The following is a 26,725-nucleotide window of genomic DNA, read 5'->3' as shown; positions in this document are numbered from 1 at the left end:
CTTTGAATTATAAAACTTAAGTTTATTTACGCAAAAGATGAATTCGAAAGTAGAAGGTTTTTCTTTCATCCTTCTTCATAAATCACATGATAAATATTGTACAAAATGGCGACTGCAGCCGCTCGTGGAAGACTCATCGCTGTAATTGGGGATGAGGTGAATATTGTTGCCTGACCAGTATAATTGGATTTCTACTGTAGGCTAACGTTTTTAAATACTTATATATATTTTTGTTACATTAACTTGCCGAAACAGGCACTTTTCGATTTCTTTAATGTGGGAGGTAGTGTAGAAATACGAAAAATTCGACGAAGCTGTTAGTGACTTAATTGTACTCTTCTATATACTTAGCTTTTTACAAGTAAGACTCAGTTAAGTTTGTCAAAAAATTAGTGAAAAGCTATTGCATTGTATTATTTCCATTACTAGTGAGATATTTAATATTGCAAGAATGTGAAGTGTGTAGGAGTAGGGGATAAGTGTTTATTGACAATGAAAAGATTCGTCTGAGAAGAGTGTCTTCAGATTCTCACCACTGATGCAACTAAAACTCTAATCCGTGCCTTTGTGCTCTCGAGGATTAACTATTGTAATTCTCTTTTGGCTGGCATTCCCTACTATCTTCTTGATAGACTTCAAAAGATCCAGCATACTGCTGCTATTCTCATCTGCAGACCATGTAGATATGAACATATATCACTCACCATTTGCTGTCTTCACTGGCTGCCAGTTGCAGATCGTGTAATCAATAAACTTGACACTCTGACTTACTCTCGTTTTTCTGGCACTGGTCCTCGGTATCTCTCCCAACTCACTCCTGTCTGTATGCCTTCACGACTTGTTCACTCATCTTCTGACTCCAAACTTTTTTGAGACCCACCAGCTATCCCAGTGACAAATGGACAGAGGTCTTTCTCCTACCAAGCCCCAAGTTGGAACAGCTTACTTGTCAGCCATCACTCTGATTCTCTTACTACCTTTGAAGTCTAAACTTTAGAGGCTTCTTTTTGGAGCAGTGACTTTACTGCAACCTTATCCTGACCATGGTGTGCCTTTATTTACTTTGTGTATGAGTAGGTGTTTCTGTTGTAGAAGTGAGCATGTCTGTCATGTGTGAATATGGGTGCATGGTTAATGGTCATTTAGTTTACTTCTGTCTATTATTTCTGTAAATCACTTTGAGCAAATCATTGGAAAAGCACTATATAAATGTTCATTATTATTATTTCTTACAGGACACATGCACTGGCTTCATTTTAGGGGGCATCGGAGAGATTAACAAGAACAGGCAACCCAATTTTCTGGTGGTGGACAAAGTAAGTATTTTAATTTTGTTTAATAGGTATTTTTTTTCAATAAATGAGAACTTTATATAATTACAGTAAGTGCAAGAAGTTATATAATCTTAAGCAAAAAAATTAAAATTTAAGATTTTTACTACTTTTTGACCATAACACAAATGGTTTTCAGGTCGCATAGTGTGATGGTGGCATCTGTGAGTGTCCACCATCATGGCATCCTCATCAAAAAGACAAAAATAGTTTTCAAATAAAAGAAAACAAAGCAGAAGTTTTTCAGCTGTCATATTAACAAGTTACTAATTTAACTAAGGGATGAATTAGTGTCCTAACTTAGCTTAAGCAGGTATGGTAAGTAACGATGGGGTAGAAATTAAAGGGAGTTAAGAGAAGGTACCCAGAGAGCGGGAAACTTAATCTCTTTTTTCCTGGCATTACTGACAAATGGTGATAATTTTTTCCATCTAGATACAAGTATAGGAGAGATTGAAGACTGCTTCAGAGGCTTCTTGAAGAGAGATGACATTGCAATTATTCTGATCAACCAGACTGTAAGTTATTTTGCATGGGTTTGTATGTGCATGCGTGCTTACCACTTACACGCCTAAAAATGATTTTAGAATGAGATATACACTAAATTCAAGACCTGCAGCTTATTGTAATCTTACAGTTCATATATACCATGAGTGCCATCCACGAGGTTTGCTTCGTAATAGATGACCAGCTAGCATAGGAAAATGTTCAGACATAGAAGAAAGATAGATATTTCTAAAGGCAGCAGCAGTATATAGCATGTCTTTATGCTCTAATATTTTCATTGTGTGTCTTTGAAAGAGAGAGCAGGATGAAGTCTTTGTTTACATGTAAGATGTGCTTGAAATATCCCCGTTTATTTTTGTTTATGCAAGGAGCCTTGGGTCACTTTTAAAAGTGACCCAAGATAGTTGGGTTAAGTACTCTATAAAAAAAAGCATTATCATCATTATTAAAAGATGTGCACACTTTAACCATTGTGTTACTACATTTCCTGCATTCTGTTTTCATTTCTTCAAAACCAGATTGCAGAGATGATTCGTCATGTGATAGATAAGCACATCAGCCCCATTCCTACAGTACTTGAGATACCCAGTAAAGATTCCCCCTATGATGCTTCCAAAGATTCTATACTCCGGCGTGCTAAGGTCAGTTTCAGAAATATCAGCATGTTAGCGTTTCTTCCTAAATGCTGGGGTCTAATTTGTTTACCTCAGGGAAGATTTTTTTTTTTTTTTTTTTTTTGTGTGCAAAGGGATAGTGGATTGTAACTACTAAAGGATTAAAGAGAGAGGCATACATGAAAGAGAGATATTATACAAGAAAGCATTTATTGTCTATTCATGTTTTCTTTTTAAGTATATTCAACTAAACATGTATCAAAGAAAACATTTTTTACAAATTAGACATGCCTAAACAGAGAAGTATTTTGCCAGACTGATCATGCATTTTATTAAGTGCAAAAAATGTGTATGAAGCCAAACTTGAAAGGTTTCATCATGTTTCTAGATGTCATCTACTTACTATGACAGATTATTGATTATATTCAAAAGGAATTATATTTGTTTGCAGGGAATGTTTTCTGCTGAAGATTTCCGCTAAACAAGGACCTATGATCTGTCCTGGGGTTTTTTTTCTTCTCCACCAGTATATTATGGCTGTATGTCACCACTCTGACACATATGTATCTGATGCCCTCTAGCTTTGACGAAGGTTTTAAAAAAATTTTAAGACAAACAGTAATTTTACAACTACAGATTTTTGTCCATTTCACAAGTGACATGAATTAAACTTTGAATTGTCTCCCTTAATATTTTCTTTTACTAATGAAATGGGGATTCCTATTCCACGTGTCCTGGCCTGAGATCCACATTGTGTCATTAGTAAAAGAATAAGAAAAATGAAACCTTTGTATCATAACTCTTGTCAACAAATATTTCCAGGTAGTGTCCCTGAAGTATTTGGCTTCATTTGACATAAATACTTGCAGTCATCATAGTGCAGTTACAGAACAATATCATTCCAAAATAATTTTTATGAAGAGATTTCTTGGGATAATGGGTCAGAGTATTCATTTTACATCTATATTTTGTGAGATTATTTAATCGCAAACATTGAATCAAATTTCTTCATTTGCTGCCTTATTTATTTTGCATAATAGGTGTAAATTAAAGGTTGACTAAATTGCTGACTCAGTTTACTTACTGTTCATTGGTTTGTAAGCGCATAGAGATCAACATATGGATGAACATGTTGTGAGTTTTGTTGGAGCTGCTTTTATCAAGTGTGAGCTGTTATGAAATGGCAGTAGAGAACTATGTATGAAGAAAGTAAATCTATCCAAGATCCTCTTTCTTGTTTTCTTTTCAACAGTTTTGTGCATTTACTAATTATATAAGAAATAGTGATTTTTTCAAACATTTCTTATTTGTACCTTATTCTCTAATAGCCAAGAAAAAGAATACATTTTATTTAATTTGGAACTTGATCACACATAGTTATATGCACATACATTTCAATTAAGATGCAATCAAGCATCTGTATATTGAACAATTGAAGGTTTAAGTAAGAGGAAAAATGGATGGTTGAGTGGTTAAAGCACTGCTGTCCTAACCCAAAGGTACACAAGTTTGATAACTGTTCAATGCAGTGAACAACCCTAGTCGATGCATCTGTTCAGAATGGGTACCTGGTTCCACAAAGGGTTGGGGCAAGGTAAAATAGTGACAGTGAGAGATGGGAAAAGTAGGGTCTGACACCACTCCCAATGTCTAAAAGACTGCCTAAATGAAATCTTTGCACGCTTATTCCCAGCTCAGGTTCCCTCTCTGATCAATGTGTAGTATCTCTTCACTTACTCATCCACAATATACAACAAAAAAAGTTGTATGGATAATAATTAAAAGATATTTCACAGATTTTATCGTAAAGTGGCAACCTCTTTTTCTTGTCTTGATCACAGTGTGGGTGGGCTGGAACATTAAATCCAGGGCAAATATACTGATGGTATCAGTAATCACAAATTGAACACTTTCTGGGGATCAATAAATATCGATGCCATTTGTTGAGACCTTTTGTAGCTAGTTAGCTGGAAGATTAATTTTTCATTCTTCCAGCATTCTACCTTACTTCACGTGCTTCTATTTGTTCAGCCGTTGTAAGATATTTTATATGCGCTTTTCTGCAATAGGCCAGTACATCAATCTGCTAAATACTGGTTGTGTTTTGAATGTTTACGGAGGTCTGGCTCACGGGAATGCAATTTTTTTCAAACCGTAGTAAAACCATAAAATGCAGGAAAGTAATTCCCCAGATAAGAAAAACACTAGCTATAAAGCTGTTCTCCTTTTGAGATTCAAGTTTTCGTCGTCAATATTCTCAGGTTAACAGGTTCACCGTCAAAATTCTCAAGGTCACATATCCTAGCAATTATCGCCGTGTATCTAAACGACTACGGAGAAGGAAAATGAAAACAGTATAAACTGTGAACCCGAGGCCCTGCCGTAGTGCATAGAATCACGAACTTGTATACACGTCCATGATAGAATCGTGCTATTCAAATGTTGCCGCTACTGCAAACTCACTAAATGATACAATTATATGTGGCGACCAGTAAGACAAGGAACATGACTCGCCGGCTTAGGGATCATATAGGATGATGATCTCTGATTGTTTGTAGGAAGTGCATCGCCGTGATGTAGCCTTGGCTGGTGCGGCGTCAACCACAAGCCACACGGCGCGCCCAAGGGAGAGCATTCTCACGCATCAGTGCAAGGGAATCTTCGTCGATCTGTAAATTAATTGGAAATAATCTCACTGGGCTGAGACACAGAATCGTTTGCTATAAAGTTGTGGTTTGCTGAGCAAGGATACCATAACACTTCATGCATTAAAAACTGCAGGCTTCAATAGCTGTCAAATGAAAACAGTAAACAATTCCTCGTGATGGCTCAGTAGTAGCCGACGCTTGCCATCTCAAGTTCATTACTAGGAATGATCAACCAAACTAACCTGTGGCACAGTTTATGATGTCACTGAACGTGGTAAGACTTATTGTTACAATTGTGGTGCTTTTTTATTTAGCAGACGGCTTGTTCTTTGACATTCTTTATTAAATTTTATTAGATTAAGAAGACTAACTTCTTCCTATATTTTCACCACGTCCAACATCATCAAAATCCTTGAATTGATTTATTTTAGTATCGTTTCTTGTTTATAATGTTTGTGTCTAAAGCACAGTGAATAGGCAGAGATGTTGTCAACTTTATTTTTGTTTTGTTTCCTTTTAACAAGAAAGAGGGTGTGTAAACAAAAGTCCAGCTAAATGACAAGGAAAACTTTCTCAGTCAAAGCATTTTCTACTTTAGGTTGAAATTAAGGAAGCATTTTAGTTTGTTTCAGACAAATAAGTATGCAAGAATACTTGATCGTTTTCTTAGCACAGTTGTGATGTTCTCAAATACTTTCAGTGGGAATGGTGTTTGCTGGCCTTCTATGACTGTTCTGGCTGGAATTTTTAATTGATGTTTTGATTGCTTGCATATGTGTGTGAGAGAGAAAGAGACATGATTGAGTTAAAGGTAATTTAGTAATTTAGTAAATACATAACACTCTATACATATATAAAACAGCCTCGATCATTTGTTTTGTCATATTATAAGTAATTTGCTTTACCATAATTCAGGCATCATCGTCTAAGTCCATCATCACCTTCCTCATCATTATAAATACCAGCCATTATCATCATCAGCAGCAGTATTAATCAAATTCAGCGCATCTTTCCATCATTGTTTTTTTTTATCTGGGTAAGAGGTGAGGGTGAGGGAGGTTTGCACCACAACTACTATCCATTACATCCAAAATACTTTTTTTTTGCATTGAGTTCTTTAGGGGGAACATTTCTTGTCTATCTTGTTTGCTGGCTAGGTGGATCATCAGTTGTTTCTAATGCATAGATTATGCAGTGCTTTGCCATCAACCTGTGATCATCTCTTATCTGCTTTTTGGAAAGTGCATGCTTACTATCACTGTATCAGCTATGAATGTAATGTAGATAAGTGGATTTGTCTTTGGTGGTTATATAGCTTGTCAGCTAATACATGGTCCTTTTACCAAGTGTTGACTCATAGTCCTGGAGTTGTGATGTTTGCTCAGCATGTGGGATGCATTAAAGCTATTTTTCACTCGAGGCTTTCAGGTCACATCCAGTATAAAGATGATGAACAGAGATCATGGTCTTAAATACAATGTGAGCTTTATTTTGTTACTGTTTTAATATGGTGAAGGACACACATTTTATTTATTATTACTCTTTTGAAATATTGTAGATAATCATTGCAGTGACCAGATTAAGCAATATTTCTGTGCTGTTACATTAGCTGTGACAGTAGGTTAAGTCAAAGATTTCATATACATATTTTCTGATATATGTAAATGTTTATAGCAAACTTACATTTGATTTTGGTCTAGTATATTAAGTATTTCATAGTGTCACTATCAAGGATATTTCCGTTTCTTTTTCAAGTACACCTACACTTACAACTTTCCTTTTCCATCCCTTTTGAGAGAAGCTCATTGACCAGTCTTGCTGTAGCAGTTTCACTACGCATAAATGTACTACACAATATTTTGCTCCCTAACACCTTTGGGTTGTGCCTATGACCCTATTTCAGCAATATTATCTGTTTTGTTTATCTTCTCATTCTGATAATACTGTTTGTCATTTTTGTTTGTTGTTGGGCAGTTTACCTACATGCCAGTCTTTATGTATTTTACATAACTCTTATGGGAGTTTAAAAGTTAAGTCTTTAAGTCTTTTTTTTTCTCTTTTTCAGTAGGAGTATATTATTAAGGGATGAGCTGATATTAGAAGATTGAGAACATATGGTCACTAATGTGGAGTTTCTTCCTTCTTGTTTGTGTGTGTCACACTTCTTGTGATAGAACTGAGGCTAAAATCTTGTAGAACTTAAAACAACAGTGACTACAGCACAATACATAAAAACTGGAACCATCACTGAAAATGTCAGGCAATTTCAGACTGAAGCAATAATTGTTTTGTTGCTGTTTCTTAAGGTATTTTGTGTGCATTACCAAATTTATAAGTTTTCCAAGTTGTTTTTTTTAATGAAAAATCTCATATTACTTGCTCCTCCTTCCTCCTATCTCTTCATTCCTTCATATCTCTGGAAATGTTCACTGTTCATGTGTGTTTATGTCTGTTTGTTTGATTGCTATGCCTATCTCTGTCAAACAGCATCTTTACCTACTCCCCCTTGTCTCGTAAATTGCACTGAGCTTGCCTCCCTGTGGGAAAATGCACTATTTAAATCCAATTATTATTATTAATTTGTTTGACATAGCTGTATTTAATTTTACACGACTGTATTAGATTACACTGCTGTATTTTTAAAAAATACCAATTTGTACAACATATGTTTACTCAGTGATACAAGAGAACACTATTTGCTATAGCAGCATGCCATTTAACATACATTGTCTGTTGTTTTAGTGCTACATTCCTTACCTCCTTCCATTTCCTTATTAACCTGTGTGTGTTTTAACATTGCATCATCATTCCTCCATTAGTTACCTGCTATTGTCACCCTAGTCATCCAGTTTACACTACCATAGGTCATCCATTATCATCGCTGCCACTTTGCTCTAATATTAAGCTCATTATCATTCTCATGTATCTATTGCTGGTGACATGTCATCTAGCATAACTGTCTAGTGCTACTTGCAGGCACCAGGCGATGTTTTCCCAAGGGGTGTACAAACACATGATGAGAGAAGGAAGCTGCATTCCAGTATCACCTATAGCAGGTATGTGGTAGATTTATTTCTCCCTCCCAGAACATCTAGTTGTTAGTGGTATTAACCAACACTGTAGTTGATTAAGTGGACCACACTGTGCCAGTTCCATCTTAAAATGCTTTGACATTTTCTTTGAACACAGTGCAGGAATCCATTTAGGATGTGACAAAATCTATGGTCTTTTCATAGTAAATGGATAGTAATAATGTCTTTTCACTATAAAAACTTTAGGCTACAGCTGGCTATGTTAATCTTACCTGTTTGCTGTTTGGATTAGTTTTCACTTCTAGTCCATTGTTGACTCTCGGGTAGTCTGGTGATTCAACGGTTAGCCCAATAGGATTGGTTGTCCTGGGTTCAGATCTCATTTTGGGCATGCCGTTCTTTCTCTGCACGTGGCATCTCTTTACAGGGATGGCTGCTTTGCTGTGAAATAGCCTCAGTTGCTGACCTAAAACATCAGTTCCCTCCCCACTCCTCATTGTACATAAGTACTACCTGTAAAGCAACATTCTGTGGCTGTTTCCATTTTTATATGTCTACTTCTTGTCAATCAAATGCAAACAGCTTATCATATACTGTGAATAAGAAAATGGTGTGCCACAGAAATGTTGAAGCAGATCACTTACAGCTCAATAGTGCTATTACACAAAGTATGATAATGTTTATATGCTGTAACTTTACCACAAATGTAACAAGAAACTGTTAATAATGGGTCTGTCTTGCATCATTTCTTTACTCAGTTGACAGTGTTTTTGTTAAGATGTGATTTTACAGCTGTTATTTTTGGGGCAAATATACTGATATATTTATTTTTTGTGTTCTGTCAATGTAATATGTAAAGATGTTAGAGCCAAGTTATGTTAGAAGGTAATTATTAAAATCCCATGAAAACATCCAATATGAGATGAGGTAACTTGCTTTCTCCTGAAAATATCAGAATCTGAGATCTCATGTGCCACAGGAAAGACGTTATCTGCATTAGCCACACTCTGAATATTATCTATCCTCATAAGTTGATGGTATCTTTATAATTATATTTCACATACCATAGGAATTTTGCATAATGAGGAGAACTGCTGTTTTGCTCTTATAGAGAAATATGTTGCAAAAATTAACTGTTCTGTAATGTTAAAATATAACCATGAAAATACAGGTGCTACTTTGTTAAAATATGCTGTGAAAATTACCTTTGCTGTATTACATGCTGTGTAGACATTGACCTGCTCGACAGATTACCAGTGCTACAGGTATGACTGTGTTGAAAAGCTTATCTATTCTAAACAGCCTACTTGTGCTGTAGGCATTGCCAGTAGGTTATAAATCACCAAGCTGTGAAGTGTAACCATGTTGTAGAAAGTACTTGCACAGATATTTATATAGTTTTGTTTCCTTGATTTTGATAAAATTTTGTACTTGCTGCTGTGTTAAAAGTTTTCTCTAGATAAGCCTTTGTTCTCTCTAAAGTTGATTCATAGCCTGTCACATGAACATTGAGGGGCCTGTGCACAGCGCATGCTCAAAAACTAGCTTGAGTGTATTTGTAGCATCTGATAACAGCATGATACTAAACACTAAATGCAAAATATCAAGTCATATTTGCATAGTTCCGGATTGAGTCATCCAGGATGTGTGTTTTATTAGATGTGTAGTGAAATGCTTCCTAGGACAAGTAAGTAGACCTGTACTAACACACTAGGGAATGAATGGAGAAGCCGTAAATAGTAACAGACCCTCGTTCAAGAGAAATTGAAACTACGTATGTACATCACTGCAGTTTTTTTGCCTTGGAGTCAGACAGATAATGAATGGCACAATGAGGATCATATGAGCACCTTGATGAAGATAATAAATAGGTCAAGTGTGTGTGTGTGCAAGAGAGAGAGACAAAGAGACTATAGTGTGCCTTCAGATAATGACCTCAGTAGCTTATTCTATTGATGTATTTAATGTATCCATCCTACTGTTTGTGATAAAATTACTAGAAGAATATTTGTAGATGTGTAGTAGATATTTAATAGCGCCTTTAGCTGATTGTTGACCTTGCCAGTAGAATGAGAGATATGAGGAAGCCAAAGCTTGATTCTCTGCAGGATGTTGTGTGTTATGCCTTTTGAAAGATTTTGAAATTGAATTCACCTAAAGGAGTTCATGTCTTAAGAGGCAAGTTAAAGGAAATGTAAATGTTATTATCATTGAAAATTAGGAAAGTTAAAATAAAAAATCATTTAAAAAAAAAATAATATATATATATTAGACTGAAAATGTGATATTTTGGTAATGTGGCAGAGCCACTAAAGTATGAGACATATTGAGTCAGAAGATTCTATCTCAAATCCTTACCGGAGATCAGTATTGCTTTATTTTTTTTTAAAAATTTGTTAAACGAATGTTGCATACCATAAAGGTAAGGACTGTGATATTTTCTCTCAGACCTGCAGGGAGGATGCCAGATATAACTGTGTCAGATAGCACTGGTGGGGAAGAAGAGGGAGGTCGCATGTCCTCAGTGCGGCGTACTTTCTGCCTTTTTGTGACCTTTGACCTGGGCCTCATGTTTATACTGTGGGTCATATACACTCAAGTGAGTGAAGAAAATAAACAAAATAAAACACATCATAAAAATTTGTTTATGTATCACATCTAGATCTCTGATTCTCATACATCTGTACAGTGATCAGTATACAAATGTATATCTCTGGCTGTTAATAATAATACATGTGCATATACACATGCACATGGTACAAGTGTAAGCACATCTTCCTCTGTGTTTAGCATATTTTGGACATAGTGGAAGGAAAGAGAGAGAGGGATTAAGCAGAAGACGAACATTAGATTATTGTTTTAGGATAGAGAGAGACAGATATAAAAAAATTAAAAAGAGGGTAATATTTAATGATAACTACCAAATAATTATGCCAAGTAAGACTGAATCATTACTGTTTGTGAATATAAATAGCTTATAGGTGAGACAGGATGGAGAGCATTTATGCATCAGGTGCAGGGCTACAACTTTACGACTTCACTTTTTGATACTGTGGTGAGTAAAAGTAGTATGAAGAAATAGTTTGCGGCTGTGTTGTGTGGTGTGATCCTTAGTTTGTCGCTGTGTTGAGTGGTATGAGCACTACTTTATGGGTGCAGAGTGGATGGAGTTGGAATGAACCTACTGTGTGTATCCATGAGAACTGGAGAGTTAGTAGGAGCATCAAGTGAGAAGGAAGGTCGCAGAGCTGAATATTGGGAATCCAACTGCCAAATGAAGAGGCCTGTCAGTCATCCATGAACTGACAGAGGAAGCAGAGACAGCAGTTATGCAGGGAAACATAAAGTGACCATATGAAAAAAGCATAAATTGTCATCCAGGACCATTAACCCAAACAAGCTGGTAAAAGATAAAGATGGCAAGACCATAACAAGTGACAACAAAGAGACCGCTGGATGGAACACTTCGAAGAGATCCTGAATCGACCTCATCCACTATCTTTCCCTGACATACCACCAGCAACTGAACAACTTCACATCAACACCAGCCCCCCCCCCTCTCAAAGGCAAAAGTCATCTAAGCTATTAAAAGAATGAAAAGTGGCAAAGCAGCAGGCCCAGATGGCATACCCCCAGAAGCACTAAAGGCAGACCCAGATACAACGGCAAAAGTCTTACAGCCCCCTCCTACGCAAGATCTGAGAACAAGAGCTAGTATCAACAGACTGGAAATTAGGCTATCTGGTCAAGTTACCAAAGAAAGGAGACCTCTCCCAGTGCAACATTTGGCATGGGATGATGCTGCTGTCCAGCAAAGTCCTGACAAGGGTAATACTAAAGAGACTGAAGAAGGCACTAGACAAGAGACTGAGACCAGAACAAGCAGGGTTTTGCCAGGAAAGGTCATGCACTGACCACATTGCCACCCTCTATATCATCATTGAGCAGTCTATCGAGTGGCATCCTCTCTTTATATAACTTTTGTGGATCTTGACAAGGCCTTTGACAGTGTAGACAAGGACATCATCTGGAGGCTGATGATCCACTATGGTATTGTGCCTAAGCTCATAATATTCAGGGGTTGTACGAAGATTCGTCTTGCCAAGTTATCCACAATGGCAAACATTAAACCTTTCGTAATGAAGACCGACATGAGACAGGGTTGCATATTATCACCAACAATCTTTCTGATGGTCATAGATTGGATTATGCATAAGATGACCCAAGACAAGAACACCAGTATCCAGTGGACCTTCACCAAATAGCTAGAGGGCTTGGACTGTGCAGATGAAATTAGTCTCCTATCTCATCGTCAGCAGAATGCATAAACTAAACTGAGTAAGCTAGCAGAGGATGTGAAGACTGGCTTAAAGGTGAACAGAAAGAAGACTGAAGTGATGAGAATAACAAGCAGGAACTCTCAATCCAACTTCAACAAGAGAACATCCTGGAAACAAACTGCTTCGTGTATCTGTAGAGCATTATCAGCAAGGATAGTGGAGCAAACAATGACATCAAAAGCTGCATCAACAAAGCCAGGCATGCTTTCAACAGCCTACACCCCATCTGAAACTCCTGAGCATTATCCTTCTGCAGTAAGACTCACATCTTCAACACCAATGTGAAAGCTGTCCTACTGTATAGCTCTGAAACGTGGAGAGTGACAAATACCATCAACAAGGTCCAGACCTTTACCAACCGATGCCTAAGTCATATTCTGGGAATAAGATGGCCTGGAAAGATCTCCAATAGCAGCCCGTGGAAAAGATCCAACCAGAATGCCACTAGCCAAGACATCAGCAAGCGCAAATGGGGCTAGATAGCTGACATTACCAGGCAGGCATTTGGCTGGAACCCTCAAGGGAAGAAGCAAGTTGAGAAAAGAACAGTAGAGAGTTAGGCAAAGTACATTCTAACCACATGGGCACAACTGAATGGGGCTGCCCAAAACCGGGTCCGCTGGCTAGGTTTTGCTGCGGCCCTATGCTCCTCGAGAAGTAACGAGGAATAAACTAAAACTCGTGTATTTTTAGAGGCAGTATTTTGGTGGATATATATATATACAAGCAGGAGCTGTTAGTGGTAGATGTATTAGATATGCTATGTGTATGTGTATCATTGTATAAGTTTGACCTCTTTAAGAAATTGCCACAGTTTCATTTACCTTCTACTCAGACCAATGCACCAGTCTGTCACATTAGATTTTGAGATGATGTGAGTGCAGAGGTCAGTTACAACTCAGTCTTATTTCACCATTCTTGTGGGAATAAACAAACAATTTGCATATTGTGTTAAGAGAGAGAGGGTGTTTTGTAAGCACATACATGCATGTGTGTGTCTGTGTGTGTGCATGTGTGTGTTTGATGAATTTCTGTTAATATCTTTTTTCTGCTGTGTTGTCATATCTTTTTAATCTTTTCCAGATGATGTCTGCAGTGAGATTTACTCTGCTGTTACTAGTCTATGGGCTGTTTAAAGCCAAACACTGGTGGATGATTGCAGTGAGTCTTTTTTTTTTTTTTGTGGTCTTATATCTTATATGTTGGAAGATGATTCCAATGATAATTTGCTTTCATGCCTTTTCCTCTCTTCTCCACGATCATTTTTTTTTCTAAAGTTTTATTTTAAAAAACTCATATAGCACATTTTTGTGCATTATGAGCACAATTTTAGAGCAAGTTACGGTCACTACCTATGTCTGCTCCCCTTTTGACTCTGATGTCTTGAAGTGTTTGTCATCAATTGCCATTAATGACAAAGTGGTCAATCTGACTCTCCTGCCATCAGATGTCTTCCCTGTCTTATGCTGAAAAATTGTTCCTCCAATCGAAGCTCATTTTCTTAAATAAGCTGACAGCCTGTTGCCATCGTCTGTTATAAATGCTATACCTTTCTTTCCTTTGGTTCTTTCTCTTCCTTCATTCTTGTTCATTTCTTTTCTTCTTGCAGATAACTACAACACTCTCCTCAGTTTTCCTTATATGCAAAATATTCCTTTTTGATGTGAGTACACACAGTTTTCTGAATTTTTCATAAAGTGTTGATATATTTATATATAGCAGGTATAGACATCACTGACATTGTTGACTCAAAATTTTAGTCAGTTCAAAAAGTCTAATACACCAAAGATGAAGTGAAAATAAAAGATAACACACCCATTTGTATTCTTTAGGGTGAATCATACAGGGGTAGTACAGATGTTAACCTTGCAGGATTAACTGCACATTTAATTATGATAAAAGATATGCTAACAGGTCACATTAAAAGGTGTCTTATTGCTAAACTCGAAAGGTAATCCCTCATTGACATACCAAACTGATAAAGTTTTCTGGAGGGCTTAGAAATCAAGTTACGTTACTTGAATCTTCTTTGGAATCTTTAGTATTTCATTTGTGCGTTTTTTGAGTGAAGGCAAAGATGCTTCATTATTTGCTGTGAGGGAATAGAAACAGAGAGGAACTATTTTGTTGTGCTGAGAGTGCGTATAGAGTTGTCTTCTAGACTATTCTGAAGGTAGCACACTTAACAGTGCCATTTTGTATGTTCCAGAATTTGAATTTAAGTTTTTCTTCTCATATGTCCAAAAGAGACCCAAAGTAATATTATCTCCTGTGTTCTAAAGTTTCAGGGCACAAACAGCAGTATCAATCCTCTGAGCTATTGTCTCCTCATCATTTCTTTTGTTCTCGCATGGGTCGAGACCTGGTTCCTTGATTTCAAAGTTCTACCACAGGAGAGGAAAGCTGCCCAGCGTCTGTCAGCAGACGTGTACAGTACGTTACAGTTAAGCAGACTTACTTTACTGTTTTACTATTCAACTTGAGGCATTTTATGAATAAAAGCTTCTTTTTTTTAAGGGATCTGGATTAGGTATAACCAGTTATAAATGTGTGTGACATATGCTTCAATTTGTTCTTCACTAATGAACAAATTCATGTATACACAGATGTGTACATACACATGCATGTATGCATACATCAAATATGTATTTGATAATAATAAATTATGATTTATGTAGCACATAATAATGCACACGAAAAAGCATGATCTCAGTGTTTGAGACAAGTAGGAGATGTACAGAATATGGACAGAAGGAGAAACAACTATGGAAACAAGTAATAAAAGACAAACAGAAGACACAAAGAGGAATCAGGGTACAAACAATAAGGATGGAGAGTGTCATAAATCTGCAGAGGAGGGCTAGTCAATTGACTATAATCACTATTGACAAACATGTCTATTTAAAGAGTAATGTTCATGTTTTTCTTAAATGCATATTTAAAAGATTTGATGGTGGATAGAGGGTTGATATAGAAGAATTAGGCCTACACTACCAGTGCATTTTGTATTGCAGATTATGGGAGTGTGGCCCATTCAGCTAGTGATCGACAGCGACTGTTAGCACCTGATGATGCGGTGTCCACTGTGACAAATGAGCAGTACTACTCACCTGTAGCCACACCTGAAGGTTTGTATGTTCTGAGACAAACTTTTGTTTCTTGCCTACTAGAAAGCCTAAACTGTTGATCAAGGATGGACACTTACAGGGGATTAAAAGCAGACCAGGGTCCAAAAGGTGCACAAAGATATGCCATAAAGATTGGTATACAATCTTAAATCTCAGTCATTGAGAAATGTGGGATTTGAAAACTTGGTATTTTCCACTCAGGGTACTACCAGCCTTTTGGAATGCAGTAATCCCTTTTTTATCACGGGAGATGCATTCCAGAACCACCCACGATAACCAAAAATCCGCAAAATAGAAACGGTATAATTATTTATGTTTTTATACACTATATTAAGGCTTTGCAAACCATCCCCCATACTTTTACACTCCATAAACCTTCCCCATTTCCTTAACTATTCCCACACTGTTGTTTACAATTCTTTACAATTGTGAGCAGGCGCATAGTGTCTCAGGCAAGCGATGCTGATTCTCATTTCAGAGTAAATACATGCACTATTTCCTGAATTCATATTACTTTTAGTATTTATAACATTTCTTTATTGTTAAAATTAATATTAGTAATATATTTTTATACACTTTGGGCTTTTTCATTCTAAAATTTCATAATATATATTTTCCACTGATCGAATTCCGCACAAAATCCGCGAAGAAGCATAGATCTGCAAATCATTCTTCCCATTAATTTCTTATAAAAACCTGCGAAATAGTGAAGCCACGAAAGGTGAAGTGTGAAGTGGCAAGGGATTACTGTAGTAAAAACTTTTAGTAATTAAAAGTAGGGAGTGATTGCAATCTGAAAGGATTAAAAATAGCAAAACAAGTATTTGAATTTTAGGTAAAATAAATGTGTTTAATATTTAAGTGCTTATGATGTATAAAAACTATATGTATTTAATATTTGTTAAAACTATGTGTCGGATATCTTTTAAAAAACATTGCTGCTGCCTTTACTGTTGTTGGTTTTAATGGCAGTAGTAGTGATAGGTGACTTTGCTCAATGGATGCTAAGCACACATAGACTTAATGTTAATCAATATATTTGTGTTTGTACACACATTTTATTTAGCAAACATCTGCAAAAGCGCATTTTACTTGCTGTTATCGTATGCACATTTTGAAGGGGCGGTGGCATAAATGAAAGGACACAAGTGAGCAGTTAGAACCATCTTTATTGTTAACATACGTTTGGGAAGTACTCATATATACATATATAAAAGAAAGATTTAGTCAAACGTTGTTGAAGAGACAGGACTTGTAGCATTAATGCAGACATGAGCTGATACACATTGGTGGTTGATGAGAGTACATGTGTGCGTCTTGGCTTTGTCGCTGCTGTGTATTGCTGTCGGCAGGGCCCATTTATTGGCTGGCAGGTCAGTAGGTTACAGTGGGGTGATCGTGTTGCTCAGCCCACCTACCCGGGGTAGATAGGAGGACGCGTGTACTGAAAAAGCCCGTTGTGTGGACGGTGCATGTCGAAGGCGAGGCGAATGTGGGATCGCGTGCTAGGGGTTGGGATGGGGGGCTACACGTGATCAGAGGAAATTCGAACGTAAGACAACCTCTACATATGTATCGCCATGTCATAGCAAAGCGAATAAACAGCGCCATCACTTCACTTATTCGTGTGATTCCCAGAGCAGTCCTGTATCATTACATTTCTCTACATTCTTGTTGCTGGAGTGGTTGGCGGGGTGGAGTTGGGGGTTTGGGGGCTTCTCAACCGAAAGATTAGGACACGGCGTGTGTGGACCGTAAAACCAGCGTTGTCTTGTCAGGGAATGGGGTGAGTGGGGAGAGGTGAAGTGGATTGCCGGGTACGACGCTATCGTCAGCTTTGGCAACACGTACGCCGGCCATCAGTGATAGAAAAGGCGGGTAGCTTTCATCTTGAGCTTCCCCAAGTCCCTTCTAAGAAATTCATTCAAGAAACACCCCTTTGCGCATGTTGTGACATCGACCGACCGAGCTTTGATTAGGAGCGAATTGTTAATCTTTGGAATCAGCGTCAAGCCCACTCGAGATGTTGAGGCTTGTATCTGTGCGCGCTGCCCAAGGAGCTGACAAACAGCAGTTATTTAATTCCGAGGATTTGATCTTATTTGACCAGGGTTGCAGATGGTGAATTAGGCAACTGCACTTAACAAAGTATTTCCCCGACCCACTTTCCAGAATCCACGTGCTTCATCACTAGCATTGCACGCATGAGTGACAGAGCTTCCTCGTGTCCTATGCGGTGTGCTACTCGTATTCACGCTCATAGACAACCAAGTCAGCTCTTGAGGTGGGGAACTTGCAACATACCACAGGTGGATTATGACTAAGGACGCTCTCTCCCCACCCCATAAAGTGATCCAGCACAGTGAATGGTCACAAGTTGTCCCGCTTCAGTTGCTGTCAGAGATCACGTGTTTCTGGTGTGGCGTGATTTCTAGCCAGACCTCTGGAACTGTCACTGTATACTGATTTTTTACTCCAGCCAACTCTTCAAAGCGATAGCAAGCAGATCTTCAATGGACTGTTACAGATCACCTGTTTAGGTAGTGAAGCAGAGACGAGATCTGTAAGCAATTCCTCTTGGTGTCTGTTAATCTTCTGGCAGGCTTAAAAGCCATACTATTGATGCTTTTCAAGAAGAGTTCAAGGAAACTTCAGGAACATTTTATGAATTATACATTGTGAAACTTGAAGTTGCTGATTGGGTTGTGTCTTTCTGAGGACTTCTGCTAAATCATTACTTTAAGGGAAACAACACAGGCAGATAGGCAATTGTTAAAATGTCGCGGTTTCTTCGTGAAATGTCACGGCGCCTGCATCTTACATCCCATGAGGAGCAAAAGCCTTACTTGAATGGAGTGAGTCACGGTGACCACATCCACCATCATAAACACCACCATCATAATCAACACCATCACCACCACAAACATCATGGCAACCGTAAGTTTCTATAGTCAGGGTGGAACCTTATTTATGTTCTTGTGCTCAGTGTTTCTGCAGATCTAGACATCACTTGTTCATGTTATATGCTCAGATTTCTTGTTCATGTGAAACCAGTGGTATCGAAAGTCCTGTAGTTTCTTCAAAGATACACATGGTTTTGGCTATAGGTCTGCATGCTTATGGCCACAATTGCAGTTAAACACATGCATATATCTACATACAGATTCATAAATGCTCTGTCACTGACCTCTTTAAAATGTTCAGCTTTTTTTAAAATTAAAATTAACTTATGCTGTTATAGACTGATGCTCTGTTTCCCTCAGGATCAGATATAGAAGAGGAAGGAGAGGCGACAGACACTGCCAGAGCTTCCTCAAAACAGGTTGAGTGCTAATTTTTGATCTACAAACCTTATTTTCATGTCTGGAGTTGAATTCTTGAGCTATCATCAAAATGTTAATAAGAGTATTTTTGTTCTGACCTAAGTGTTCAGCCAACCTATCTAGGGATGTAGCATGACTCAATGTCTCTCATCAGTTTTCTTCTGTGGTGTCTTATTTGAGTAAGGAAGGTGTTAGCATAGCTACTCAATGAGGATTTTTGTTATGTTTGCCTGTTACCATTCTAGATTATGCACATTTTTATTACATTTAGTTCACTTCTGAAAAACAATTTTAACGTATACATTGTACTTCATTCATAATATGATATTCATGCCTAAAATCAGTTATAGCTTACCATTACTGAAAGCTTATAGTGTTGAACATAAATTTAGTGAATTAAAAGAAGATGGTTTTACTATCACTTTAGCAATTGGAGGAGTACAGCTCTGTAGCTAAGGAGTGCTGGGATGCTCTTTGGGAGTATCTAGTGATGGATGAATCCAGGTGGAAGCTGGAAACGGGAGACTCGCTGAAGGAAGGAATTATACACAGTCAAAAAGTGAAGGGGCGTGGCAAGGTTTATAGGCTGCAGGTAGTGTCAACATTTTATCTGTTCCTTACCATTGCTGATCCTTGTTGAACTTTGTTTAACTCCTACAACTTTCACTTTCTGCTGTCTGTAAAGCTTACTTTTTCATTTGCTTTTCATATTGCTTGTTTTTCTCAGTCCTGCTTCACAATTGAAATGTACAGTTATATGCAGCACCAAAAAAAAATATCAGTTACTTTAAAAATTCATGCTCAAATGTATTTAATTTCTAAGAATCAAATTTGTATCTTTTAACCACTGGACATAGGAAGGAGGTTAATTATGATGATGAATTACATAATTTACATCTATATTGCATTGCTTATGTTTCAGGGTGAAGTTGACATGGATGCCAAGAGTTTATGGGAGGAGATGGTACACAATATCAATAAAGCCCCTACCTGGAATCCAACGTTACTAGAGTGCAAGGTAGTAGGAGTGACCTATCACTGGTGATTCATAGTGTTGTTTGTTGTTGTTTGATCATCAACAACAAACACTGTTCATCATGGTAGTCATACAGTTTTTGAGCACAAACAGCTAATAAAACACTACTTATTGTATTTGAGTTGCTGTTGTAATTTTTATTAACATTGCTGAATGATAGATAAATATTGCAGTTACTTAGAAGCATTTGACTTTTCCCTATCTGTCTAATTATGTTGGGTGCACTCTACACCTTTGTGTGAGTTGTATATGATTTTTAAAACCCCAGTAACTTAAAATGAGGCAATGATTCAAATGGATAGAGAAAAAGTATCTTTTTCAAGGAATATCCAACAGTAAGATCTACACTAACTGTGACAGTGGTTGTATTTGGTTTTACAATTCAACACTTTGGTGAATGAATAAGAATGTCTGATGTTAGAATGATGTGTCTCTTACATTGGGCCCCCTTTTCACCTTTTCCAACATACTCATTGTAAACTGATTCTAGAACCAGTCTCTAAGTGAATTCTGATATCTGTCCTCTAGACCGTGGCTGTCCTTGATGAATGCACCGACATTTCTCTTAACGTTGCCAATCAGGCTGTTGGAGGTATTGTGTCTAGCCGAGACTTTGTTAATTTGCGACACTGGGGAGTAAGGGAAGGCATCTACCTGTCTGCTGGCCAAGGTGTCACTCACCCTGATTGTCCACCAACCAAAGAACACATCAGGTAGGTAATTTTTACACCTCCCCATCAGAGTGCTTGGAAAGACTGTACTTTCTTTCTTTGGCATGTGACAGATGAACTTCAATCTAATGGTTGTCTTATAGTTGCTTGTTCCATAAACTTTAACCAGACAACAAGTCACAATGCTTGACATTAAGGAAAAGGAAACCGTCTGCTCCCAAATCATTGTGTGTAATGGGCGAGGAGAGACACATTAAATTCTTGATATGTTGATGGCTTAGAACTTTATTAAAAGGTGTCACAAAGTAGGAAGTAATGCATCCATCTCATGTTATCAGCAAGTAAACCGTAAATCACATGATTTTGGGTAGGTTTTTTTTTTTTTTTAAGAAAAAGGTCTAACTTGATATCATTGCTCACCTCCTATTTATCTTGTTCATTATTGGTCATGTAAAGTCATGTCAAAATAGAAAACTGATAAACTATCTCAAACAGGAGGCTCAGATGACTTTTAACTAGAAACAGCTTGAATTTGGATTTCAAAAATGTACAGTGGTAATTAAAGTCTTGAAGTTGTTGATGACTGCTGAAAGGCTGCTGAAGTATCAGTTAATGTTGCTGCAGATGTGAGTTCTGAAGACATAAACTTTTAACTATTGAAGTGTATTTGTTAAGATGATTAAAAATGAAATCCGTTAATACATTTTAGCCATATCTAAAGTATGGCTCCATAAATTTCAGCACTGTATGTTTTCAAGCATTCAGCTCCTTGTACATCATTTACTAAATATGGGTTCATAAAGTAACAAATAATGAAATATTTTGTTAAAATACAAATTAGACTTCAAGTATCACTTATTTTGTCATATGTAGCTGAGTACAAATCTAAATACAAATTGAGTAACCAACAACCAAACATCGCTCTTAACTGACTCATTGCCTATTTTCACATATAACAAAATATCTGATGAGTTGATTATTTGAGCTCATTAAGGGATGTAATTCATAGTAAAACAATCCATGAAGGAGCCAACAGTTTTTCCCTTATTTATTCATTTATTTATGCTCAAAAAATATGTGCTACCTAGTTTGCATTACATTGTGAAGATCTTCAGGGAGAGCAATCCTGGAGATAAGGGGATGGAATCTACTTATGATACAATTTGTAGAAGAATTTAAAGTGTCAGAGAATATGTGTAAGTCAGTAGCATGGCATGTTTGATTTAAAATGTTTTTCACATTCTCTTTACAACAATTCTTTTATATTTTAAGGGGCTACAATGGTCCTGGTGGATGGGCTTTTAAACCTGTTCCTGGTGAGCCTGAGAAAAGTATCTTTATCTGGATCATGGACACAGACCTCAAGGTATTTACCCATAATATTCTGGCTTAAAACCTCTTTGTGAATCCAGGCCATTTTCCATTGCCAGAACTCATCTTGTGTAGGTCTTTAGACTTAGTCATGCAATAAAACATAAATATTAATGTTACTACTAGCAGTCTGTTGTGGCTGCCATAATTTTAGGCATTATATAATTTTTATTGCAAATTGGACCCCACAGACCTTTAGCTTCTATGGTGTGCAAAAATGATGGAGGTAAAGAAATGAAAGATCTTTGAACATATTCATGTCTGTTACGTGAGTGCATAGTTTCTAACTAAATTTGTGTTTGGTTCCTTAGTTGTATTAGGCAGTTTCCTGGAATAATAATAAAAATGTGTATGTGTTTTCTCAATAAGTATAGTTGTGAGTAATAGTTTTTTTTTTCCTTTTCTTTTAGAAAAATATCTAGGTGTAGAAATTATATTTATAGTCCGATTCTGTAAATAAAAGATAGCAAATACTATTTTCTTGCAATTGTATTGATGTTTCAGGGATGGATTCCACAGCGCCTTTTAGACCAAGCTTCAGCTTCAGTCCTACAGCAGTACCTAAAATACCTACAGGATTATGTTGCAGCATTTCACCATCGTGGTTGATAACATAACTGTCTGCTTGAAAACTGCACTTAATTTCAAGCAAGGACTAGAGTGTGAGCACAAACTGACATTTGCCAGTCCTCTGTGATATAAGGTGTTCAGGGACATTGTTTCACGCCCTTTTTACCAGTAGCATTTGTTGAACCTTCTGCCATTTCAGGAAAAGCTGAGGCTGATTACACCAGGCTACAGATTATGTTGTTCTGGTGATGTGGAAGAAAAACCAATATTCCTTCTTCAGATTCTTCTTGCTCTCAGCTAAAGATTATGAGTTCATTGTTGATGTGGTAACTATCTTTTACACAACTACAAACTTTTGAGTGCAAATGGATGTTCACCACAAACAAACAGTGTTCAGTAACTGAAAAAAGAGTCAAGGATAACTGCATGTTCTTGAAGAAAAGGTAGGGGTGGAGGTTAGGAAAAGAAAACTCTTGAAATTGTGGAATAGTTTTTGTGTATTTTTCATCAGTTACTGAGGTAGTGTTATGCTCGTCAGTTCACTAAATTCTTACAAACTTTATTGTATTTTTGCATTTGTGATCATTGTGAGAATGAACAGTTTAATTTCATGTTTTTCTTGTGGGATGAAGGATGGTTTGGGTTTGGGATGGAGTTTATGTTTTTATAGTGTATGAATTAAGGGTTGAGTAAAATGGGAGAGGATGATATTGGAAATTTTGAGGTAAATACATGCTAGTGTTTATACAAATCAGAGGTGTTATTACGGTGTTTCTGTACATGGCCGGGTTTATAATCAAGACATTATGTGGTTGCATATATTAAGAGAAAAAGTGTATGCATTCCCTGGGAGGGAGAGGAGGGGCCTTAAGAAAATGACATGTTGGAGGTTGGTGTCAAAGAACTTCATATACAATTTGACAATGGCAGAATAAATATAGTTTGCTTCTGATCTTAAAATGCTTGTGTGTGAGAATCCTTGGAGTGGTAGGCATCTACAAATATGCATTTTAGGAATGACATGCCAGGCTTACAAGTAAAGGTTTTGAGGAGTATGAATGTGATGGGAAATGGGTGTGGGACAATACTAAGCCATCCTGAACATTTGAACAGGTCATTGCAAAAAGTTTGTATGCGAGGCTGTTGCATGTGCTATGAAATGTCAGTGAGGCAATTGTATGTAGAGTGAGAAGGCAGCATAAGGGACCACTACTCTTGGGATGGTGAAAAGTATGACAGTGTATGTAATTTGAAAATGTAGTCTGACATATTCTAAGATCATGTGTTGATTTGTTATTTATTGTGTGAAGAGCTTCTAGGCCATGACAGTATAGAGTTCATCTAAGTCAGGTGATTTTTTTTGTTGTTATCTCTTTATAAATTTTCACAACTAAACTTGTGTGAAGATGCTCACAGGTCTGATTTCTGCATAACAATATGTGCATTTTACATTCCTTTGTGACACTACTTGCCTTCATTACCTTCATAATGCTTTTATTACAGCAGCTATTTTAAGTGAGGCAGTCTAGCCTGATCAGGTGTGTTATAGTCATGCATCAGTAGCCATATGTCTTTTGCCAGCCTATAGTGTAAGTGGATGCTCATTTACTAGCATTATAATCATTATTTTTTCTGTGATATGCACTGTAATGATTTTTCTTCAGTATAAGATATAATTGTGTGCCCGCTACTGTCTTATTAAACAGTACTAATCAAGGAAGCAGGGGAGTGATAGCATGAGTCTGTACTTTCCTGTGTTGTCAAACAACAGGCTTGTCGCAAGCACTAAAAGAATTTTAGCTGACAAAGATTATGTTGTGATAGGAAAAGGGTGATTTTAGGACATTTTCACATTTATATCTCTCTTCATGGTCTTAGTTCACAGTTTTGTTCACATTTTTACCATTTAGGAAGGTCTGTGTGCATCTGAAAGGAAAGAGAGTTTCAGTTTATTGACTTTGACTGCATGAGAGTGAGAAAGAGTCACCTTCTATGTAAAATATTGTCAAAACATAATATTTAGATTTGTCAGAGAAGTATGTTGTTATGTTCTACCGGTGAGCCGTCTCAAAGGAATATACAGTGTAGGGCCATTAAGCCTTGGTAATTGGGGTCCAAACTGCTCAAATATTTTTTTGATAATGCGTAAATTACAATGAATAATGAAAAAATAAATGTTATAAGGTAGCATTTAAATATTTCATCTGCAATAGCACATAGCATGGCCATGTCCTGGTCCCTATGATCCATAGTGTCACAATATTGGGATCCAAGCATTTTGTGTGACTTAAACGAATTTGCAGATTACTGGACTGCAGCTTGATGGCTCAATACTATATCACACAGCGACCATGCATTTTTTGGTAGATGTTTGTGTTGACAGGGCTTCTAATTTTCAAAGCAAGCTATTTGTGAGAGTTACCATGAGATCAAACCAGGTTTTATCTTTTTTTTAAAGTTGAAATAATTGAATGAATGAAGCATATTTGTTAACGAAATGTTAATGACTTGATTGAGAGGGTGGGAGGGGAACTGTTGTAGCAAGGGATGTAAATCCTAACAGCTGCTCTGTGATGGAATTCTGCACAGTTATATCCCTCCACTAGAGCTAATCTTTACTCGGCACATTCTTGGAGTGGGCAAGACACTGGTTGAAGGGACAAGGCTGTTTTATACTGCTTTAATGTTGTGAAGTCAGACATTGGGTTATAGATATTTGATGGTGTGATGAATTTTAATGAGTATTTGCAAATGACTTATCTTGCAAACCATTTTCTCTTTTTTATAAGCATGCCTTATGCTCTTGCATAACACAAAACTGGTAACGGTTTTTGGTGCTTATCTGGGCATATTTGTGGTTTAAATATTTCAATAAGCCCAATACCATGAAGGGCTAATCCATTGCTTGCCCATCAATTTTTGTAATTATGCCTCTTGTTAGCAGTTTTATCGCAGCGTATCAGGTTTTTTGCAGTGTAATTTATTATGTGATTATTGTATTAACTGACTCTAGTTGTTTTCATTTATTGCTGGACACAGTAATACGATTGTATTGTATTGCTGTGTCCAGTAATTGTATTCATCAGTCCTTTTGCACTAGTCATAAACATTAAAAAATTTGGAGCAGACGAACAAGTAGCCATTGAACTTACAAGACCAAAGGCACAGATTATTTCCAAAATCCATGAGTTACTTGACATATTTATTTAAATATTCATTGAAACATTTATATTGCATTTTGTTAGCTGAATGATGGCAGAATCACTGACATCTCATATTTTTATAACATAGAGAATGACTTAATCACTAACATCAAACATTTAATAAGGAGAATGGCTGAATCACTGATGGGTGAAGAGAGAAGTGCTTATTCTGTTAGCAGCATTTTGCAAGAGGGTAATTATGAGAGTGCTACTGTCAGAATAAGAACATATTGTTGAGTTATTACATTATTACAAATTGAATGTATGGCTGGCTAGTTTTTGAAAGCAAATTTTAACTTATAAACCAAAGGACATTTATGTGTATGTGTGCATGATTACATATTTATGCAGAGACTTGCATGAATTGATACATTGATTTTTAGGTGCATTTAATATGAAGGATTGAAACGCAATCCTGAAACAGAGCTCCTTGATCTTTTTCATAATTTGCACAATGCAATTCATGTACTTCAGAATAATAAATGTGTTGACGTATTGGTGGACCTGTTTTTGTTTTGTTCCTAGACTCGTGTCCATTTAAATGTTGTGAAGTGAAAAGATATGTCATTTAAGACTTGCTTCTGTGTATGTGTAGTGGCAGGAGGATTGTTTTATGGCGAAGCCTCCAACATCTCTAGAGGCACTGAGCGGCAAGGCTTTGGTTCCAGCCTTCTGATTCCCAGGTAGTTTTTGTGTAGTCTCGTTCCTATGCGGTTGTTTTGTAGTCTGATTCCCATGTGGTTATTTTAACATTTGACTCATGCTCAAAAATTCAGATTTGCAGTGCCCAGAACATTAAGCGACACAATTTAAAAATCCGATGTTGAATTCCATGACATCAAGACACATCGGTCGGTGATACAGGGAGACTATACTTCAGGGACCAAAGCGGTAGCAAGGATTGGAAGATCAGACGCTACGTGCAAAAATGGCAGCAGCGAATGGAGAAAT

At 37.0% G+C, this 26,725-nt stretch overlaps 2 protein-coding genes and 1 long non-coding RNA gene across 5 annotated transcripts; 2 read left to right on the top strand and 1 right to left on the bottom strand.

The window, feature by feature from the left end:
• Positions 1-44: 44 nt before the first annotated feature.
• LOC112556272 (V-type proton ATPase subunit F-like) lies at positions 45-3,677 on the top strand. Its single transcript, XM_025225114.1, has 5 exons — positions 45-156; positions 1,236-1,320; positions 1,767-1,849; positions 2,357-2,479; positions 2,904-3,677. The coding sequence occupies exons 1-5, from the start codon at positions 106-108 to the stop codon at positions 2,931-2,933; spliced, it is 372 nt and encodes a 123-aa protein (XP_025080899.1). The 5' UTR covers positions 45-105; the 3' UTR covers positions 2,934-3,677.
• LOC112556273 lies at positions 3,464-9,356 on the bottom strand. The gene is made up of 2 exons (XR_003097698.1): positions 8,405-9,356; positions 3,464-5,121 (listed from the first exon to the last, which is right to left on the bottom strand). It is a non-coding gene; the product is annotated as an uncharacterized LOC112556273 (long non-coding RNA).
• LOC112556270 (steroidogenic acute regulatory protein-like) lies at positions 5,085-26,271 on the top strand. 3 transcript variants are annotated; one of them, XM_025225110.1, is made up of 15 exons: positions 5,085-5,374; positions 6,529-6,579; positions 8,077-8,156; positions 10,581-10,731; positions 11,107-11,187; positions 13,556-13,633; positions 14,082-14,135; positions 14,755-14,905; positions 15,487-15,600; positions 18,864-18,922; positions 19,351-19,515; positions 19,846-19,941; positions 20,488-20,672; positions 21,903-21,996; positions 22,506-26,271. In XM_025225110.1, the coding sequence occupies exons 1-15, from the start codon at positions 5,357-5,359 to the stop codon at positions 22,608-22,610; spliced, it is 1,482 nt and encodes a 493-aa protein (XP_025080895.1). In that variant the 5' UTR covers positions 5,085-5,356; the 3' UTR covers positions 22,611-26,271. The 3 variants fall into 3 exon arrangements, with proteins under 3 accessions (XP_025080895.1, XP_025080896.1, XP_025080897.1); XM_025225111.1 differs by lacking the exon at positions 6,529-6,579 and having other exon boundaries at positions 5,086-5,374; XM_025225112.1 differs by lacking the exons at positions 5,085-5,374; positions 6,529-6,579; positions 8,077-8,156 and adding an exon at positions 9,883-10,310.
• The last annotated feature ends 454 nt before the right edge of the window (positions 26,272-26,725 follow it).

This window comes from Pomacea canaliculata, linkage group LG2 (assembly GCF_003073045.1).
Source record: "Pomacea canaliculata isolate SZHN2017 linkage group LG2, ASM307304v1, whole genome shotgun sequence".
Lineage (NCBI taxonomy): Eukaryota > Metazoa > Mollusca > Gastropoda > Architaenioglossa > Ampullariidae > Pomacea > Pomacea canaliculata.
Note: the sequence above shows the minus strand (reverse complement) of the source record. Positions and strands in the feature narration are given on the sequence as shown.

Coding starts and splice junctions, on each gene's coding strand:
- LOC112556272 (XM_025225114.1), top strand. CDS start 106: ATGGCGACTGCAGCCGCTCGTGGAAGACTCATCGCTGTAATTGGGGAT. Junction 1,321..1,766: donor TCTGGTGGTGGACAAAGTAA/GTATTTTAATTT, acceptor TTTTCCATCTAG/ATACAAGTATAGGAGAGATT. Junction 1,850..2,356: donor TTATTCTGATCAACCAGACT/GTAAGTTATTTT, acceptor CTTCAAAACCAG/ATTGCAGAGATGATTCGTCA.
- LOC112556270 (XM_025225110.1), top strand. Junction 13,634..14,081: donor AACACTGGTGGATGATTGCA/GTGAGTCTTTTT, acceptor TTCTTCTTGCAG/ATAACTACAACACTCTCCTC. Junction 14,136..14,754: donor GCAAAATATTCCTTTTTGAT/GTGAGTACACAC, acceptor TGTGTTCTAAAG/TTTCAGGGCACAAACAGCAG.